Consider the following 20,546-nt stretch of genomic DNA (forward strand, 5'->3'; position numbering starts at 1 on the left):
TACTCAAGCAGCAACTTCCCCAACGCAAATGGAAGGTTTCTCAACGTGAGCGGTTGTGGCCATCCACGACCGCCTGTGTTGAGAAATCTTGCCGGGAGGTGGCCTGGAGTAAGATTTTCCTCGCTCGGACTCACGAACTTAACGTTGGCAAACGAGGAGAAACTCCACTCCGCCGAGGGTGGATTGGGAAACTCTCCATGAGTGGAGTGGAATTTCACGCCCAGGCCTAATTTAAACATGGCCAAAACGAATTTAAATGTAGATATTACAGGAAACGCTGCCAAGAATTAATGGGTTAAATATCCACAAGAGCTGAGATAACAGCTGATAAATAATATAGGTCTTCTACTATAATATTGATTTTTAAATATCATCCTGACAAAATATCATCCCCAGAATATCGAGAGAGGGAGAGATCGAGAGCGAGAGAGAGTAGTGTGTTTTAGGAATAGTAACGTTATACTTACCTCTGTTTACTTGCCTTCACTTACTTTGGTAGTCAATATATTCTGGATGCAATGTTATTAAATGATGCTATATCATTAATCAAAACTGTGGCATACAACCATGACAAATTATATTTTTAAGATTTAGAGTCTAATTGCGAGATTTCCATGGAACTGTGTTTTGAGCCCCATTTTTCCTCAGTGTGTCCTTTCCTCTTGGTCATTCTAACCAAATAGGAACTAGGGAACTCAAAATGAGCTCCTCTGTGCAGGTGCACACAGACGGATACAAGGAATTGAACCTGTGGTGGGTGCTGTGTAGTGGACCTGAGCAGAGACTGTGCTGTGGGCCGGGGCAGAGACCGTGCTGTGGAAAAGGGTGTAGCCTCCTTTTGCCCAATATCACACAAAGGCAGAGATTTCAGGCAGAGTTTCATCATTTTCAACGTGCAAAACAAGCTGGGCATATTCAGTCGCATTTTCTTTCGGTCCTGCCCACCTGATGAATCCTACCCGCACCTAAATGATATTAAAAGATGGCAGGCCCTATCCAATCCAGGCACAGTTGCCAAGGTAGGAGATTCGCCGAGATGGCCGGCCAGGCTGGAAAACTACAAGGGTCCCAGCAAATGGGTCAGAAAGCCCTGGGCTAGTAGCTTTTGCTCTGTAGGCTGAGTTCCTACACCCAGGTCATAAACAAAGAGTAGAAGAAGAGGAAACGGGTGAGAGTGGCACAGTAAGAGGGGAACAATAAAGGCAACATCAGAATCCTTAGTCACTGACGATCCACAGTCTACATAAATATGTGTAACTACAAGCTATTTGTAAAACCACTCTTGTGCATCTGGGTGTATTTAACACTGTCATACATTTCTGTATACTGTGACAATGCATCTGTAGGTGCCACACTAATGTCTCCTCTAAATGCTCAAGTATCTGATCAAACAAGTGTGATATAGAGATGTTTGGCAGGAGCATCAGCTAGTATCGCTGGGTTTCTTCTGTTTCTCACCCAAGCAAAAACTTCCTTAAGCCTCAACACTCACTCCAAGATGCAGCCTAAATTTAACCACAATAAAATATGCTGACTCATATACGAGTGTGCCATGAACTTGAGAAATAGTAGAACCTAAACTGTGATTCAGGGCTCTCAATTCAGATTTTATGGGATGTGATGTAGGCAGTGCATGAGGGTTATGTATATAGCCTTGTGATCCTGGGAAAAGGATTCCCAATTTATAACCAAGATTTGTGAACCTGAGTGTGATTACAAGAGTATCCATTCAACCAAACGCCAGGTTCTTTTGATAAGACAAGATAGAGGTCAATGAGGCGACAGCTTCCTTTCTACATTATCGCCATTCTTGTGCGAAAGAGGTAGAAAAGCCATAAAGGCTGCTACTACAGTCTCTGAAATGCAGGCATCAAGTAAACCAATGTGACCGCCACATCACTGGTTTTCTCATTCATAATAGATGCAATGGGTATTATCAATCAATCTCAATCGTTTTAGAAGAATCATTATGCAAAACCTAAGAATTACCATCTTTGTATTTGAACACCATTTTGTCCTACCAGTTACTTAAAGCTCACCAAAAAGAGGAGTGAGAGAACTTAGACATCCCTATTACCAAACAGGAACAAGTCTTTGATACACAATTCTAACAAAGGTAATGCATTGAGTAAAGTCAGAATCCCTCTGGACTTCTACCATCAGTTGTTAGGTTGGTCCCTAAACTGCATTTGGTGATTGGAGAGGTATTGACATGTGATACTCTCTCTAAACCCATGGGTGATGCCACAGTTGAACACAGCTCAGGACCTCTGCTTGTACTTCAAAATAGCATTTACAGAAATAGAATCCAACATTAATAGTGGGACCTCCAACATTGTTTTCAAAAATATCTTTCTATTCACTGTAGATTTTCAATTATTAACTGCAAAGGGGCAATCATTTTGTAAATGTTATTTAGGACACAATATGCATGTCAGACGAGATTCTGACAATTCTATTCCGGTACCATGCCTTTGCGCTGTCTGTCATGTAGGTCAATCTTGATAAAAGTTCTAAGTTAAATTCCTGGTCACTAGAATCCAATCCCTCGTCACAATGTTAATACTTTAGGATTAACAATACATTTCAAAAACTTAATTTAAAATGAAAAAACTATCAATCGCCTCTGTTTTTAGAAATGGTCTCCTTGTAGCTCCATTTGATCTTCAGATTGTATGCAACAGCGCTGCACCTTATTCCTCCCTCTTGTCTATTTGGGTAATCCAGTCCTTTGCTTTAGAAGTTGGGGGAATTAAAATATTAAAGGGGCCATTGTTGGCAGAATTAGACATGAAATCTAATTGTCTGCCGATACTCTACTTAATTTGCCTAACCCACCCACTTGCACAACAGCTCCTAGGGTATCTTGCCTTATATAAGAGTACAAGATTAATTAAAACAAATCAAAACTTTTACCATTATAGCATTCAGCCTGGTAGATAATCTCTTATGTCTGATCATTCAAACTTTAGAAAAACCAGATTAAGTACTGAAAAATAATTGTCTCATTGAGTGATAATCTGAGGACAACTATTGAACCCTGTGGGCATCTCTTGCAATGGGATTTAATTTAGTATGTATCATTCAGTAGTAGAATTTGGAAAGCTCAATTTTGTATTCTCTCGCGATTGATCTTTAAAAGCCGAAGCTGTATATTTAAAAATCGATATCAATTGAGATACATCCCTCTGTGAACTAATGGAGGGGATACTCTTGTCTAGAAGAGTTACCGGCTAGGGCGGTCAACCTCGAATCAGGGGAACTGGGTTCGAGTCTCGGCAATGACGCTGAACATCTTGGGATTCTGGGCAAATCACTTAATCACCCTGTGCCTAACAAAAATTAATGTGTTCTCGTGTAATGCAACTGGTGCCATGTAAAGCGCTCTGATACCTGATACCTTCGGGTCAAGTTCACGCTATATAAAAATCCGTAAGATTAAAAAAATTGAAATGATACCCTCCATGCTCATGGTGCAAACCTTTGAAATGGCGTACTTGTAAAACTTAATTCACCATTAACCTTTAATCACAATGCCCCTAGTGAAGATGTTGTTTGCGGAAGACATCCTATTACTACCCAACTCCCCTGCAAATCCATAATGTTGCTTTTACCACAGGGATAACCGGGAAGTGATCACCTCCCATAGAAATGAGTAAATGGAAAAAGTAGTGTCACAGTTGTGTTCTGCTGAAAGAAAGGGCTTCAGGACCAATGTCATCCACATATTGGCAAGCAGTTGTATACGAGCTTTTCTATGATACCTGTGGATGAAGTAGATGTTTTCTGCAGTAGACTACAAACCCTTGGACATTGAAAAGGGGCTGCCTCCCTTGAGTAGATATGGACTATTTTAATGTTGATCCCCACAGAAAGTTCTAATCAGGTACTTATTGCTAAGTATGGGACCTTCATCAGGGTTTTAATCAATGTCATAATTCATGTATGTATTTATTTTAATTTCAACTTATGGGTGTTAATGTTTGTTTCAGGTTGCAACTTCTTTGCTTTCAGAAGGATAACACTTAGTTCACGGTACAAGGCTGCAAGCCATATTAACCCTGGACCTTCACTGTTCTTCATAATCCTCAGCATTTTAGTGATTTCCAGTGCCCCTTCACTCCTCACCAGATGGAGAGTGCTGCTTGCACCACTGACTCTGGATGCTTCAGCAGGCATGATTCTGTAGGGCACCTTAAAGTTCAATAAAATATGGTATTACCTGCACAGATAAAACAACATAAAGAACACACCCTTAGTTGCTGTATTAACACGGGGAATGTAGCCAGATTATTTCCAGCCCTTGGTGAGGGAGAGAGTGTAAACTGGAAATCCTTTGTGAAGACTCAAAGTGCTGTCAGTTTAGTCTCAGACCAGATAGTCCATTGAGCCTGATTTCTAATTCTGTTTTCCCAAATTTTCATTTTGTTGAATACTAGACCTGGTGCAAGTTGCTCACTCATTATCAAGAGATATATCTTGGCTTGCCGTGATTAGCCAACAAGCCAGTCACTTTAGGCTCCAGACTCTCTGCTCCCATTGGCCAGGTTAGACTGGAATGCGTCACTTCAAAAACTCATTTAAATGTCATGAGGGCCAGAAAAACGTAGTAGATTTGGTGGCAAGTCAGAGACTCAAATAATGTTTGGACTGAAAGGAGGATGCGTTTGCCTCACACCACTGCTGTGACCTGACAAATGTTTCTGACTCACCAGTGAGAGGAAAATGGTCTGGGGCCTTTCTGCAGATGATGTTGCCTTCACCACAAGTATAATATGCTCCTAACTTACGGAACCAGTCCGAGCTCTGCATTGCATGCTGCAAAAGGGCTGACAAGGTTGAACCTTCTATTCTGAGGAATGTAAGGATCTAGAGAAGCTGTAGGAGGAAGATAAGCAAAAACCACAAAGTATAGAGATTTCCCAGCACTGAGAGGTTGTATGTACACCATAGTGCTGTGTCTTTTCAGAACAAGGTATATCGGCCTTAGGAGAGAATGCCCACCAGCTTAAAATACCTGATGTTAACACCTTCCTAGATGAATTGAATTAGTCAATGACTTAACGTGGAGTTTGCAGCCCATGTCTGGCGGCTGAGTACGTATTGGAGTTGAATCCAATTACCAAACTATTGAGCCTCTGTCATGAACTTCCAGGACTGAACTCATTCATCTCCTCCCCTGCTAGTCCTATGCTCGGCTACTCCAGCCGTCTGTCATTCCCCACTTATTACTCCACAGTCCAAACCAGAAGTTCTGATGATCCTCCAGAGCAGGCCCAAGACTTCACTTTGTTCCCCATCGTGTGCTGTATTGTTTGCTTGTGCTACATTTCTATCGCTAATTGTTTTGTTTTCTCACAGGGAGCATTTCCAGGGAACCTTCAGCTTGTGTTTGTTTTGCGACCCTCACGTTTTATTCAGAGGACTATCGCTGATATCGGTATTCGACTTCATCGAGATGACTTTAAAATGAAGGTACCGGTAAGCATGCCTCTTTTACTCATGTTCATCCAATATTTTTTCCAGTGTTTTTATTATATTGTTTACGGGAAAGGAAGCTATTGAGGTGCTGCCATTCATACATTGTATACATCATTTCATTGAATAACTCACTGACAAATCATTATCACCTAGGAGGAAGAAAAGTGCATGGAAACCATTCTCACTCCCATGTTATGCATGCATGTAAACACACATCACATGTTCACAGACACTCCAGTGGAGACCTGCATGAGAGTGGTTTAAGCCAGTAATAGTTTGAATCGTCTGGAATATACTTCTTTTTTTGCCGATTCTTTTCTGTCTTCCCTTTTTAAAGGGTGGCTGCAGGCAGCTTTGGCTGTCTGTTGTAGACCTATTGTTTCTGATGCTGTAATATTTACTTATAGTGGGCTTCGGATCAGCCCCTTATTCGTGATTTGTTGTACATCCCTTGTCTTGTTTGGTGATGTGGTGGCTATCCGCTCTATGCTTGTGTTTGTACCACCCAGGAGCATGTCGGCCTAGCAGTGTTTTGATGACGGGTATCCTTTCACTGGTGATGTCACAGAAGCATTTATCTTTTGCATACTGAGCGCCCGATTACCATCTTGGCGGATGGGATAGTCCGTCACAAACGTAACGGATATCCCATCCGCTGTATTAAAAGTACCATAGGATACAATGGAACCAGGGGTGGCTGGTGACATTTGGAAGTGGTGGGGCATAAATACTGCACTGTGGCGAGCGAGCGAGGCCGAACCACCTACGGAGTGTTCGAGAAAATTTTGAAAAATGAGTGGGCAAATGGTGCATTCTCAGGAAAATTTGAGAAAGAGGTGGCTTAGCGAATACATCTCTGGGAGTAGCCAGACAAGTCTCTTTGCACTTGCACAGATACATCTCTCTCCCTGCATTCACATAGGCACACTACTCGCCCTTCCCTGACAGATCACTAAGCCAGCATTCACCCATCCATATCCCTCACAGACTAAGAAGATGCGGGAATTCGAAAGAGACAGGAATCAAAGTCCAAGCAAAAAATCGTCACAGCACTAACGAAGCTTGCGGCTGCCTATTCGTCCTTACAGTTCAGAGGAGGAATCTGTTGGTGTTTGCGGTGAGATCCTGCTCATGTCACTGAGGAAAGTGCAGCTATGTGTGTCATCGCCCCGACTGTGTTTATACTGGCTTGCATCATAAACATGCTCTTCTCCCCTCATAGCTTGTTCATGCATACTTAAATCACCTTGCCCATTCAAAATGGCCCAATCATTGATGCAGTAGACGCTGAGACTTAGGATTCTTTCCTTTGGTGAACTAGCAGTGATTTGACTCCAGCAGTTCGACCATTCACAACACCTGGATTGATCTCCAGGCAATGCTTTTTCATTAACCTCAAGACTTAACCCCCACGAGCTGTGGTCGATGGTGTCTACCACTCTCCACGCCTGTCAGTTACCGCCGAGGAGTTTTGATTCCTTCTCTCTCTGACGACCTGCGGACGTCTTAGAGGCCTGTCCTCCAACGGACATGGTGCCCACCCTCCCTCGTTGTCTATCCCAGTCCTGATGAAGACCCCACTTCGTAAGGTTACATCCAATACCTACAACACTCAAGGGGTCGAAACGTCGACTCAACATCTCTGGCCAATATCGTCAACAGTACATTTTGCACTGTGATTGTTTCTATATGGCATCATTCCGAATTGTAAATATTGTGATTATGATTGAATCTGTGTTCGAAATACGGCATTGACTCAAATATGCCGTCCAATTTGAGTGTAATTCAGTAACGTTTATCACTGTGTTCACTTCCTTCCAAATTCTGCACTATTTCACTCACCCCCCATCCTTCCCTTGGGCACATGTTTTACTTTTTCAAATTGTTGCTTAAAAAAATCCTCTTGATTCTATTTGAAATAATGTAACATGTTCGATGTGATTAAATAACATTCGAACTTTTTTGAGTCATCCGTCTATATTATGTCCCATTAATGTGAATGTTTTGTTTTCAATGAACTGTATGCTGGGACCACCCTTCTTTATACTATTCGTCCTTACAGTTCAGAGGAGGAATCTGTTGGTGTTTGCGGTGAGATCCTGCTCATGTCACTGAGGAAAGTGCAGCTATGTGTGTCATCGCCCCGACTGTGTTTATACTGGCTTGCATCATAAACATGCTCTTCTCCCCTCATAGCTTGTTCATGCATACTTAAATCACCTTGCCCATTCAAAATGTCTCTCTTGACAATTATTCTATCATTTTCAGTTGTCATCAGGCAATTACTGTAGCCCTAGGACGGGCAAAATAGGAGCCCAGGCTCTGGGGCTGCTTTCTGAAGCAGATAGAATGAAAAGTACAGGCATGGTAATTTATAGCCCAGGCAAAGCACCTTTCTCCCAGCCCCGCAGAATTAAACCATTGCACCGAGCTGATGAAATATAATGACATTTTTCAAAGCATGGCTTTTCAGCCCATTACGGTTTTGTCCTTTTTAATATATATTTCTTTGCAAACACAGGTTGACAATGCCCTTCGTTCCTGGGGTTTTTGAGCCACATGCACATTGGGCAGCAACAATCCTCTCTGAGCCCTGACTCCTTTCATGTTTGTACAAGCTTAGCAAAAAGACTTTCCCCCTTCAGCACAAAATAAACATCTGCTCCCACCCAGCGCGGCGCCGAGAGCTGCAGAACGCGTGGTCAACAGTCGTGGCTCGTGGGGGGGAAGGGGGGAGGGATGTCGCGCGGGGGTGGGGAGAGTGTTAAAATAAATTTAAAAAAATCTGTATCCTACCTGCTGAGGTCCTGAGCACGTCCGCGCCGCATCTGGTCCGTTTGTTGGCGCCTACAGCGGTACATCCCCTCTCAGGCTCTCAGCCAATCCTGGCGCTGCCAGCAGCGCCAGGATTGGCTTAGGGCACAGTTACTGCTCGCCCGCCTGCCCATTAGGAGACCGAGGTTTGAGCCTTTGCTCAACCCTCGGTCTCCTAATGGGCATGCGCCAGCCAGAGCACACACTAGTGCGCATGACTGGGCACGGAGCGCAAATTCGCTCACCTTCCCCAATCATACGCACTTGTGCTGCTGCCTGTTGCCCCTGCCTGGTCCGTCTGACGATCATGTCAGTCAACATGACGCCGGACCGCCCACCGGCGGTCCGACGTCATGCTGACTGACATGATTGTCAGTTCTCCCTCTGCTTCTTTGAACTTAAGTAAACTGATTCAGTTTACTTAAGTTCAAAGACGCCGATGCTGTGGGCGACGGTGCGGGCGGGGGAACTACGCCCTAATGGACGCACCGCTACTGAATGGAACTTGTAATACGGCGGACGGAGGATATCCGTCACGTTTGCGACGGAGTATCCCATCTGCCAAGATCATAATCAGGCCCTGAGCTGTTAACTTTTTACCTGGCTGTTGCTACTCCTCCTAGAAATGGTTAACTCAAAAGTACCATCTATAGTGAACAGCTATAACATGTTCAATTCTTCATGCAATAGCCTGGTGTTAGCTAAGAATGTTCCAGAACATTTAGGAATGCATTCAGAGCCACTATTACTATTATAATCACAACCAAGAAAAGGAATATTCTTTAGGTCATAGAAAATAAGCAAAATGCAAAGTTATGTTGAAGCCAAACCCTCTTTGTAACCTGACCTACTGGGAACAAAAGGAAAATCACAGTCAACATGTTGCTATGGTTTCTTTCTAGTTTTAACAATAGATACTCAAGGGCATCTGCTTCTGCTTCTAGTTCTAGCTTGCATTTTCAGTTACAAAACAGACCTATTGGCTCTGACAAGTTTGCTTAAAAAGTGAGGCCTATTGGCTTTACTAAGGATTTCTTTCTGGCCTAAGATCTTCAGCTGTAGAACCATAATACACAAGATACTTTTAGTTAAAGTATCCAGGTTTACCCTCATCACAATCCTTACATTTTACCACTTCTAAAGGTCTTGTGTGGCCTGTCCACTTTTCGAACATCTGATGAATACAATCCCACATCTTCATGTAGCTCTCTTGAATGCTAGTGAGTCTGTTGCATCTGCCTGTCACTCTGTGGGCAGCAGAGATTCTTTGGTTATGCATTTTTGCACAATTCCTCATGGCAAAAGCCACCAAAATGGAAAGCTGTTCAGATTTATGAAAACTTTATTCTGTTGTACTATCTATAACTCCCAAATGTACGTTTGTTTTTATATTCATTCCCCTTCAAAGCCTCTGTAACTTATAACTCCTCTTCTCTCTAACAAAGTTAAGCACGGGCAAAAAACCAACCTATGCATTAAATATATAGATTCTAAATTACACCTAGTGCATTTACCCCTCTTTCGAAATGTACACAGGTGTAGTTGTTGAGGTGTAGGATATAATCTGTACATTGAGAAATATTGCAAGATAAAGGATTTAAATGCCCGGTGGAAGTCTCTGAAGTATCCGCCATCTTCACTTACTTTTCCCATGTGATACTGACACCCCCCCCCCCCCCCCGTGAGTCACAGCACTGTCTCCTCCCAAGGAAACATCATTGTTAACCAGCAAAGTTGTGAGACAAAGTTGAAGGTTATCATCAATTGAAGTCAGCTTTTACACGGTTTTTTGATGCTAACTGGGACCTCAATAGTTTTAAGAAACAAGAATTTGCAATACAAACGGTCTTGCCTTTGGGACCTAAGTATTTAGCCATGCAGCAGATTATTGTGGGTACAGCAACATTTACTGGTGCATTAAAAGCACCCGGCCTCCCAGAGTCACCTCATTTGATAAATGCGGGTGCTGTGCTGAAAAATGAAGAGCAGCGCCTGTGAAGAGAAATGCTTTACGCTGTAAGCACCTCTTCTCCCAAAGCCTCCACATTTGATGAAAGTGGCACTGTGCTGAAAAATGCTGCACGGCGCCCGTGTAAGTTTTACGCCATGCACTAAAAGCACCAGACTCCAGAAGCTGCCACCTTTGTTGACAGAAGAGCATAACGGAAGCTCTACATGCAGCTCCTCCAGTGTTTAACAAGCATTTACAATGCAATGGTCTCGGCATTGGTAAAGTTAGAGCTATTGGCATTGCTCATGACATTATTTTTGTTTATGTTTTTGTTTTTAAAACATTTAAAGAAACGGCATTGTCATGAGCACTGCCAATAGCTCTAACTTTAACAATGCAGAGACCGTTGCATTGTAAATGCTTGTTTAGGCATAGGGAGATGTAAGTGATTTGCCCAGAATCACTGAATGTTGAGCTGACGCGGAGACTCAAACCTGGTTCTCCAGTTCCAAACTCTGAAGATTTGGCCGTAATACCACATCCAGCCACACAGACTTTCACTGCAGGCCCGCTGAAATACCAGGAGGGGAATAAAAACTGATGCAGCAGTTTGCCCCGAGCCCCACACAGTTTTACCACCCTGTCTACAGTTCTGCAAAACGTCAGATGGGATGATGCTTGGGAGTTGTTGTACTGCATTGAAACGCTACGCGATTTCTCGGCTCCCCACTGCGAGTTTCTCCCTCGCCCCACTGTTGGTCTCCCCCGCCCCGCTGTTGGTCTCCCCCGCCCCGCTGTTGGTCTCCCCCTGACCCAATGCCCGTCTCTTTCTAAAGCAGGCTTCTCCAATGAGCAGCTCCCCACCTGCCTCTACGTAGCTCTCCTGTGTTCAGGCCGGCATAGTAAATTAGAGGCTTTTGCTTGGCTGAATTAAGATATGTATATCAAAACCGAAACATGAATTTGAGACACAAATGTGTGCCTTTGCATGACTCATAAGTCCAGAGCCTAATGTTTAGAGAAAAATATTTTAAATGCTGATAAATCATGCGGAGTGGGAAAGACGTATTGCTAATATATATGATCACCTGGGTGCCAGGGGAGTATGTATTACCCATGCAGGGGCATTCCAAATTCATAAGGCCTTTTTACATTACAGCCGGCAGTCTTGTGTGATAATCTGGGGTGACCACTGCTGTTAATAATGCATGGGGGGGCCACTAATGTAATCGTGCCTCAGGAGGTCACTATTACTACACTAATAATCTTCAATAGTAGCTCGGGATTTGGAAACTTTTTACACAAAATGCAGTGGTGTAAAAAGCCAATATGTCAAATGAAATATGAAAACTTGTTCACAAGGCGCAGTGATGTATTTAAAATGTTACAGTGCCCTGTGAAATATGCTTTTATGTTTTGCAATGGGCCATTGCTTAATAAAGTTCTAATCACGAAAGAAACAAAGCCTGAATATTCTCAATCCGATAAGCGCTGTTTGTTGGCTGCATACTGCAGAGAAGACCTTTATTAATGGCTCCCTTCTGAATACAGAATTAGTTTTCAGTAAAGCATTGGTTTCTTTTCTGAAATGATTAACTATATATCCAGTAATTAGCTCTTGTTTTACACAACACACAAAATAAAAAAATCAAATGGCTCACTATTTTGCTCACATTTTCAATGAACATTTCGCCTTTTTAAAAAATAAACCTGCTTAACTGTCCTCAATTAAACTTATAATACATACAAAGCACTTGGCCGCCTGCCTTGTGGTTTCACCCAGCTTTAGGCCAGGAGCTTTCTGTCATCACACCATAAACACGCATAAAAGATGTTAATGCCTTCCACTGATCCTCATTTCAGTGACCACCATTCCCCACTAAAGAAAGTGTTAGCAGGGATTTATAAATTAAGCGAGGGACCAGAAATCGAAAAAGGCCAAAACATTTCTACAGCACGTTCAAAACGAGCTAAGTAATCGTTCCGACCTTCTGAACATGTTAAATCATTTGGAGAGAAAAAAATTATACCCCGAGGCATCCAGATGACTTGCTCACTTAGTTCAGAAGACAAAAATAACTTTCTGTGACTAATGCAAGCACCAACAGAGCTTACACACATTCACTGTTGCAAAACCCAGTAATTGGGAGGTTTTTTCCTTAGTCAAGATTGGAATACCTGCAAACAGTTTATGTAGCAATTTTATGGAACCTTTGCACAACACACATAAATAAAAAATAAAACGGGGGAGAGCAAGGGACTGTGACAAAGATTCATTTAGGAACACACGAGCAGGCCATATGAATCACTCTGCAACTTCCCTAACCCACAAGTCCCACATTTTCCAGCGGCTGGGGCCACCTCAAAAATGCATCTAAAGGCAAAACTCCACCTAAAGGAGCCAGGGGCTCACGAAGTATGCATATATTCCAAAGAGAAACTGCGATTTCGTCCCTCGCACTTATAGCTAGATATGTTTTGAACAAGGCGACGTCACACAACTCCGTCCTTCGAAATGAAGGTTAATTATCGGCATCAGTGCTGCACTTTGGAAGAGATGGGTCTCCCTGCAGAGGGTGAACTGGCGGGTGGGCGCAGGTGTCACACCGTGAGGATGCAAGCAAATGCAAACATTGTGAACATCCGGAAAAGGGAGGAGGGGCTAAAGGGGGTCATGTCAGAGGGTGGCAGTGGTGTAGCGAATAGGGCGGTCGAGTGATGAAAATTGGTACATGGGGTGGGTGTAAGGTCACAAAGGGAATGACAGCTGGTTGGGTAGAATGAAAGGTTGCAGGGTGGAGCAGACAAGGAAGAGCAAGGTTATATGGCCAAGAATTCCGGCACACGAAACAGACATGCATATAGTGCGAATGAAGGGTGGCACAAGTAAGAGACAGGGGTTTCCAGTAGGAATGAAGGCTGGCATAAGCACTATGAGGTGGAGGTACAGCGAGGAGGGTGGTAAAGAAAGAGAATATAAATGGCACAGACTGGAAGGAGGGTGGTGGTGCTGGAAGGAGGGTGGTGGTGCTGGAGTGTGGCTGGCAGTGCGAGCAGAGTGCAATGGGCACGGAAGGTGGTATAGACCGTCAGGAGGGTACTACAGGAAGCTGAGGGTGGTAGTATAGGCAGGAAGGTGAACAGTACAGAGATGATGGATGCAGAGGGACACAGAAGCAGGGTGATATGGAAAGGAGGGCTGTATAGACAAGAGTGAGGGTGGTACAAGGAGCAGCACCGTAGGGGTGTTAGACAGGAGGACACGAAGCAATGCGGGTTGTGTGGATCGGACAGGCAGGAGGGGACAGCAGAAAAACGGTGGGTAAGGTGGTGCAAATCAGAGAGTCAGGAAGCAGAAAAGTGGGACAGGCCAAATAGTGAGTAAGGGACAAAGCAGGGTAGTGCGAGGTGGTGGGTAGGAAGGTCCTAAAGGCAGGTAGGAGAGTGCTATACTTGTAACAGAGGTGTAAGGGGATGTTTCAAAGGCCAGGGCGGCATTAACAGCACAGCCCTCCCCCCAGCAACGGGGCTATAGAGATATTTACAGTATTTAAAGGGAAGGGGGGGCACAGGCAGTAGAAGAAGTGCAACCAGGGCAAATGGGGGTCCTTGCAAATAAATGCAACCGGGTAAAGGAGAGGCATTGAGTGTGTACCGGGGGGTGGAGGATAAGGGTACACTCAGCGGGGAAGAGGGGGAGACTGTCTCTGCTGAGGGTACAGACAGGAGGATGCTAATGTACCGGCATGATGGGGGACGGAGTAAGAAGAGGCCTGATAGGCACAGACAGCGGGACAGCCAGAGATGGGTCGGGTGAGAAGGGCACAGTGAGGACGGGAACAGAGTAAAGAAGAGGGGTGAGAGGCACAGGGCACCCTCAGGGACCCAATCACTCACCACGTCGGAGGACCCGCCCTCCCCGCTGCGGGTCTTGGTCTCTGGGATGGAGAAGTGCATGTCCCCCGTCTCGCGCGCCCCGCTCCTCTCCAGGCACGGCACGCGCCGTCTCGCGCCTGCCCCTCCCACACCTTCCCCTCTCCTGGAACGCGCCGGGCATTCTGGTGCAAACAACTTCTCGCCACTAACTTCCGGTCGCCATCATGGATTGGGAAAGGAGCCCTCAAGGCAGAGGTGGCGCGATCCCACTCAAGGCAGAGGTGGCGCAATCCCAGTGGTAGCGGTTTATGAACGTTAACTGCGCAAGAGATAGTGTTCGCAGCTAAGAATCGGTTCTTGAACATACGGATGTGTTATCTTGCAGGCACATTTTGCCTTTCGGATACAGTTTGTAGAGTTGTATCCTAACATTGGGAGGCGATAAGACAGTTTAAGGCGGCGGTATCTGAATGTGAGCAAACTACAGCTGCATACGCGCGTATCAAGTATGCCTGTAACTTGATGGGGGAGAGGGCCAGAGGTGCGGCGTCTGTGACAGGAAAGTGATGCCTCCTTTAACAAAGAAAAACAAGGAGATCAGGTGAGGGAGCAACGCCGGGACACCACCGCCTTTCTCCGAGGCACAGCAGAAAATGCCTCGGAGAAACGCCACGTCCTTTTCGGATTTGGGGGCGTGTTTTGCTGTTGTCTCCTCCCTGAGACTTCTCGCAAAAAACACGCCCCCCGATCCGAAAAGGACGGGGCTTCAACGGAGTGACTGGACCTCTTCTCCAGTGGCTGGCCAGCATTTAAGAGGCCAGCCAATGGAGAACAGGAGAGAAGAGGGGCGGGTGCAAGCCCCTCTTCTCAAAGTCATTAAATCTCGGAGCGAGACTGCGCAAGCGCAGCCTTCGCAGCCGAGACCTAAAAAGAAGCTACCACAAGCAACGACGATGGGAGATGGTGGTGTGGGGACGGCACCAGGGAGATTAAGTGACGGCAGCAATGACGGGAGGGAGCGTGGTGCGAGTGAGGAGGCAACAGATGGCAAGAGCTGGCCAACCAAAAGAAACAATCGGTGAAGTCCACTGGGAGGAAACCAAGCACCCAAAGGCAGGACAGATGGACACTACTGACCATCAGAGTAAAGAAATTTCGAAAGGCAGGCCAACAAACCAACCAAAGGCTCTGGGCATGTTGAAAGCCAACAGACTAAATACAGGATGCTTCGCAGGGCAGCTCATGCGCTGCCCAGGCTCGACCTAAAATACACCTAAGATGGCATATTCCATATAGGTCAAGATATATTGCGCATGCGCGAATTTTCCTCTCTCCCTTCTGTCAGATTGTTTTGTGTCGCTCTTCTCCTTTCCGCTCTATGCTTTCTCCTATGGTTTCTCCTTTCTGCTCTATGGTTTCTCCTTTCTGCCCTATGGTTTTGTTGCATAGCAGCACAACACCCTTGTGTGATGTATTGGGAGCTGGCCGCAGTCTCGATTTTTTCCTTTTGTCTGGCCTCTGCGCCACACCCCGCTTTTGCAGTTTTTTTCTAAACAGGAGCTCGAAGTGCCATTCTTGTACTTGTGCTTTTTCTTTATTTTTATTGTTAAGGGGGCTGCTCTGGTGCCCTCGCCTCATATTTTTTTCCTTACATCTATGTTTTTAACGCATGTAACTTCGCTCCAGTAACTCATGTAACTTGTAACTATGCTCTGAAACAATGTTCGTCCTCATGTAAAGCGCTCTGATACCTCCGGGTCTAACCAGCGCTATATAAACATTTCAAATAAAGAAAAATAAAATAAATATATTTAGAAGAGTCACAAGCAGAAAAAATGTGTCACTTTCCAATAGATCCCTTCTGTTCCACGATCCTTATTCCTGTTTGGCTGCCCCACAATTAACAGGGGAAAGCAAATGGGAAATATGGATTACGTGGGGGGGGGGGGTATAATGTGGTCCAATATTGCCATCAAGGGATTAAAGGCCCAATGGTTTGTAAATGTCACCAGAACCCCTCCAACACCGTATCCAGCCATATTACACATATTACCCCTTATCTAATTTTTATAATGCATCTGTATTTTGGGAACGTTAGCTTGAAAAGGTGTTTATTAAACCCATACATGTTTATTGAAAATAGTAAGTTAAATTCCATACTAAACTGTTTGGTTGTCTGCAGTAAAATAGAAGAGAACAGTATTTAATTAAGTAGTTAAGAATGTAGACTTTTAGAAAAATATGGATAAAATACGACTAACCATTCGTTATATCCACCCTCTAATTTTTAATAGAGAGTAAAAAAACATGCGAGACTTACTGCTACATCAAACAAATGCATGTTAGCCAGTAATGCGTTCACCTTCTGTCTGGACCATGTCTGATATTTTATGAATAGGGGTTTTAAAATTTTGATTTGAGCTGGTTTAATAGACAAACAATCTATCAGAATATGATGTCTAATCACTTCTTGTTGAAAGGATATTGGCATATCCCATTATTCTCCCGCCAATTTTGATACCATTCTTGGATTGAGAAAATACACGAGCCAAATTTTAAGTAATTCTAACCGATATCTCATGCTTCGAAAAGCTGCAAACATATGGGAAGAGGTCTTTGCGCCCTAGGGTTTTACATGTGAGGCTAATGGAAACGCAGAATCCTTCATAATTGTTTAGAGGGAAATGGGTCTCATTTTGCCAGTATGCACAGGGAAGAATGTAAAGTTTTAAGTTTGTTTACTTTGTTAACCACTGCTAGGCCCATTCCCTTTCACAGGCACTGATTTCCTCCCAACACCACTTCGAGATTTTTAGTGGGCATTCATGCTGTACTACTTTGTGGAGGAACCATAACAGACAGGAACCTGCAATGACAAGCCATGAGGTTAGATTGAATTCCCACCGGATACATTGTGCCATGGACCCCTTTGTAAACACAGCATTCTTTTCAAAGTTGCATTTTTGATGGAAACGATACCAAAGGGGATGATGGACGGAGCGTTTGAGCAAATCAAACACTGACCCCCAGTGAAACTGATCTGGGTTTAATCCATCATCAACCTTTAGCTCACTCCACCGCCCCAGTTCAGACATGGCCATATGCAAATCAGTCTGACCCTGTGCCTCATGGGAACAGTCCAGCCCGAACTGCCAAGCCATGTCTTCCCTGGACCGGAAACAAGCATCCTGGGACGGATTTCGGGTTCATAACCCTCATCAGCAAGGCTATCTTGAATCCAGTGGCAAAGTGAGCAAGGGACCCACGTCTGGGCATACCCTGCCAACTTAGGGCGAACAAAGCGATACCAAAGGTGATGATGGACGGAGCGTTTGAGCAAATCAAGCACTCACCCGCAGTCAACTGATCTGGGTTTAATCCATCATCCTTCTTTAGCTCACTCCACCACCCCAGTTCAGACATGGCCATATGCAAATCAGTCTGACCCTGTGCCTCATGGGAACAGTCAAGCCCGAACTGCCAAGCCATGTCTTCCCTGGACCGGAAACAAGCATCCTGGGACCGAGTTCGGGTTCATAACACTCATCCGCCAGGCTATCTTGAATCCAGTGGCAAAGTGAGCAAGGGACCCACATCTGGGCATACCCTGCCAACTTAGGGCGAACAAAGCGATACCAAAGGGGATGATGGATGGAGCGTTTGAGCAAATCAAACACTCACCCCCAGTCAACTGATCTGGGTTTAATCCATCATCATTCTTTAGCTCACTCCACCACCCCAGTTCAGACATGGCCATATGCAAATCAGTCTGACCCTGTGCCTCATGGGAACAGTCCAGCCCGAACTGCCAAGCCATGTCTTCCCTGGACCGGAAACAAGCATCCTGGGACCGGTTTCGGGTTCATAACCCTCATCAGCCAGGCTATCTTGAATCCAGTGGCAAAGTGAGCAAGGGACCCACGTCTGGGCATACCCTGCCAACTTAGGGCGAACAAAGCGATACCAAAGGGGATGATGGATGGAGCGTTTGAGCAAATCAAACACTCACCCCCAGTCAACTGATCTGGGTTTAATCCATCATCATTCTTTAGCTCACTCCACCACCCCAGTTCAGACATGGCCATATGCAAATCAGTCTGACCCTGTGCCTCATGGGAACAGTCCAGCCCGAACTGCCAAGCCATGTCTTCCCTGGACCGGAAACAAGCATCCTGGGACCGATTTCGGGTTCATAACCCTCATCAGCAAGGCTATCTTGAATCCAGTGGCAAAGTGAGCAAGGGACCCACGTCTGGGCATACCCTGCCAACTTAGGGCGAACAAAGCGATACCAAAGGGGATGATGGATGGAGCGTTTGAGCAAATCAAACACTCACCCCCAGTCAACTGATCTGGGTTTAATCCATCATCATTCTTTAGCTCACTCCACCACCCCAGTTCAGACATGGCCATATGCAAATCAGTCTGACCCTGTGCCTCATGGGAACAGTCCAGCCCGAACTGCCAAGCCATGTCTTCCCTGGACCGGAAACAAGCATCCTGGGACCGGTTTCGGGTTCATAACCCTCATCAGCCAGGCTATCTTGAATCCAGTGGCAAAGTGAGCAAGGGACCCACGTCTGGGCATACCCTGCCAACTTAGGGCGAACAAAGCGATACCAAAGGGGATGATGGATGGAGCGTTTGAGCAAATCAAACACTCACCCCCAGTCAACTGATCTGGGTTTAATCCATCATCATTCTTTAGCTCACTCCACCACCCCAGTTCAGACATGGCCATATGCAAATCAGTCTGACCCTGTGCCTCATGGGAACAGTCCAGCCCGAACTGCCAAGCCATGTCTTCCCTGGACCGGAAACAAGCATCCTGGGACCGGTTTCGGGTTCATAACCCTCATCAGCCAGGCTATCTTGAATCCAGTGGCAAAGTGAGCAAGGGACCCACGTCTGGGCATACCCTGCCAACTTAGGGCGAACAAAGCGATACCAAAGGGGATGATGGATGGAGCGTTTGAGCAAATCAAACACTCACCCCCAGTCAACTGATCTGGGTTTAATCCATCATCATTCTTTAGCTCACTCCACCACCCCAGTTCAGACATGGCCATATGCAAATCAGTCTGACCCTGTGCCTCATGGGAACAGTCCAGCCCGAACTGCCAAGCCATGTCTTCCCTGGACCGGAAACAAGCATCCTGGGACCGATTTCGGGTTCATAACCCTCATCAGCAAGGCTATCTTGAATCCAGTGGCAAAGTGAGCAAGGGACCCACGTCTGGGCATACCCTGCCAACTTAGGGCGAACAAAGCGATACCAAAGGGGATGATGGATGGAGCGTTTGAGCAAATCAAACACTCACCCCCAGTCAACTGATCTGGGTTTAATCCATCATCATTCTTTAGCTCACTCCACCACCCCAGTTCAGACATGGCCATATGCAAATCAGTCTGACCCTGTGCCTCATGGGAACAGTCCAGCCCGAACTGCCAAGCCATGTCTTCCCTGGACCGGAAACAAGCATCCTGGGACCGATTTCGGGTTCATAACCCTCATCAGCAAGGCTATCTTGAATCCAGTGGCAAAGTGAGCAAGGGACCCACGTCTGGGCATACCCTGCCAACTTAGGGCGAACAAAGCGATACCAAAGGGGATGATGGATGGAGCGTTTGAGCAAATCAAACACTCACCCCCAGTCAACTGATCTGGGTTTAATCCATCATCATTCTTTAGCTCACTCCACCACCCCAGTTCAGACATGGCCATATGCAAATCAGTCTGACCCTGTGCCTCATGGGAACAGTCCAGCCCGAACTGCCAAGCCATGTCTTCCCTGGACCGGAAACAAGCATCCTGGGACCGATTTCGGGTTCATAACCCTCATCAGCAAGGCTATCTTGAATCCAGTGGCAAAGTGAGCAAGGGACCCACGTCTGGGCATACCCTGCCAACTTAGGGCGAACAAAGCGATACCAAAGGGGATGATGGACGGAGCGTTTGAGCAAATCAAGCACTCACCCGCAGTCAACTGATCTGGGTTTAATCCATCATCCTTCTTTAGCTCACTCCACCACCCCAGTTCAGACATGGCCATATGCAAATCAGTCTGACCCTGTGCCTCATGGGAACAGTCAAGCCCGAACTGCCAAGCCAGTCTTCCCTGGACCGGAAACAAGCATCCTGGGACCGAGTTCGGGTTCATAACACTCATCCGCCAGGCTATCTTGAATCCAGTGGGAAAGTGAGCAAGGGACCCACATCTGGGCATACCCTGCCAACTTAGGGCGAACAAAGCGATACCAAAGGGGATGAAGAGAGATTTGCATATGGCTGGGTTCAAACTGTAACAGCATGGTGAGCAAAAAAAGATGGATATAGGCCCAGATCTCTCTACTGGGGCGAATGCATGACATTGTTCTACATTCTGTCCATCAACTGTTGTTTTTGCATTTGTCACCCCGAGTG

General features: G+C 45.6%; 1 protein-coding gene across 7 annotated transcripts in view; it reads left to right on the plus strand.

Annotated features, from left to right (window-relative positions):
- Window positions 1-20,546, plus strand: part of MCF2L2 (MCF.2 cell line derived transforming sequence-like 2) — a 2,345,299-nt gene that overhangs the window by 603,656 nt on the left and 1,721,097 nt on the right. For all 7 annotated transcript variants that reach the window (XM_085635348.1, XM_085635350.1, XM_085635347.1 and 4 more), the window contains exon 5: window positions 5,362-5,481. In XM_085635348.1, coding sequence (XP_085491474.1) covers window positions 5,362-5,481 — 120 coding nt within the window. The remainder of the gene's footprint in view (window positions 1-5,361; window positions 5,482-20,546) is intronic.

Source organism: Triturus cristatus, chromosome 11 (genome assembly GCF_964204655.1).
Source record: "Triturus cristatus chromosome 11, aTriCri1.1, whole genome shotgun sequence".
Classification (NCBI taxonomy): Eukaryota; Metazoa; Chordata; class Amphibia; order Caudata; family Salamandridae; genus Triturus; species Triturus cristatus.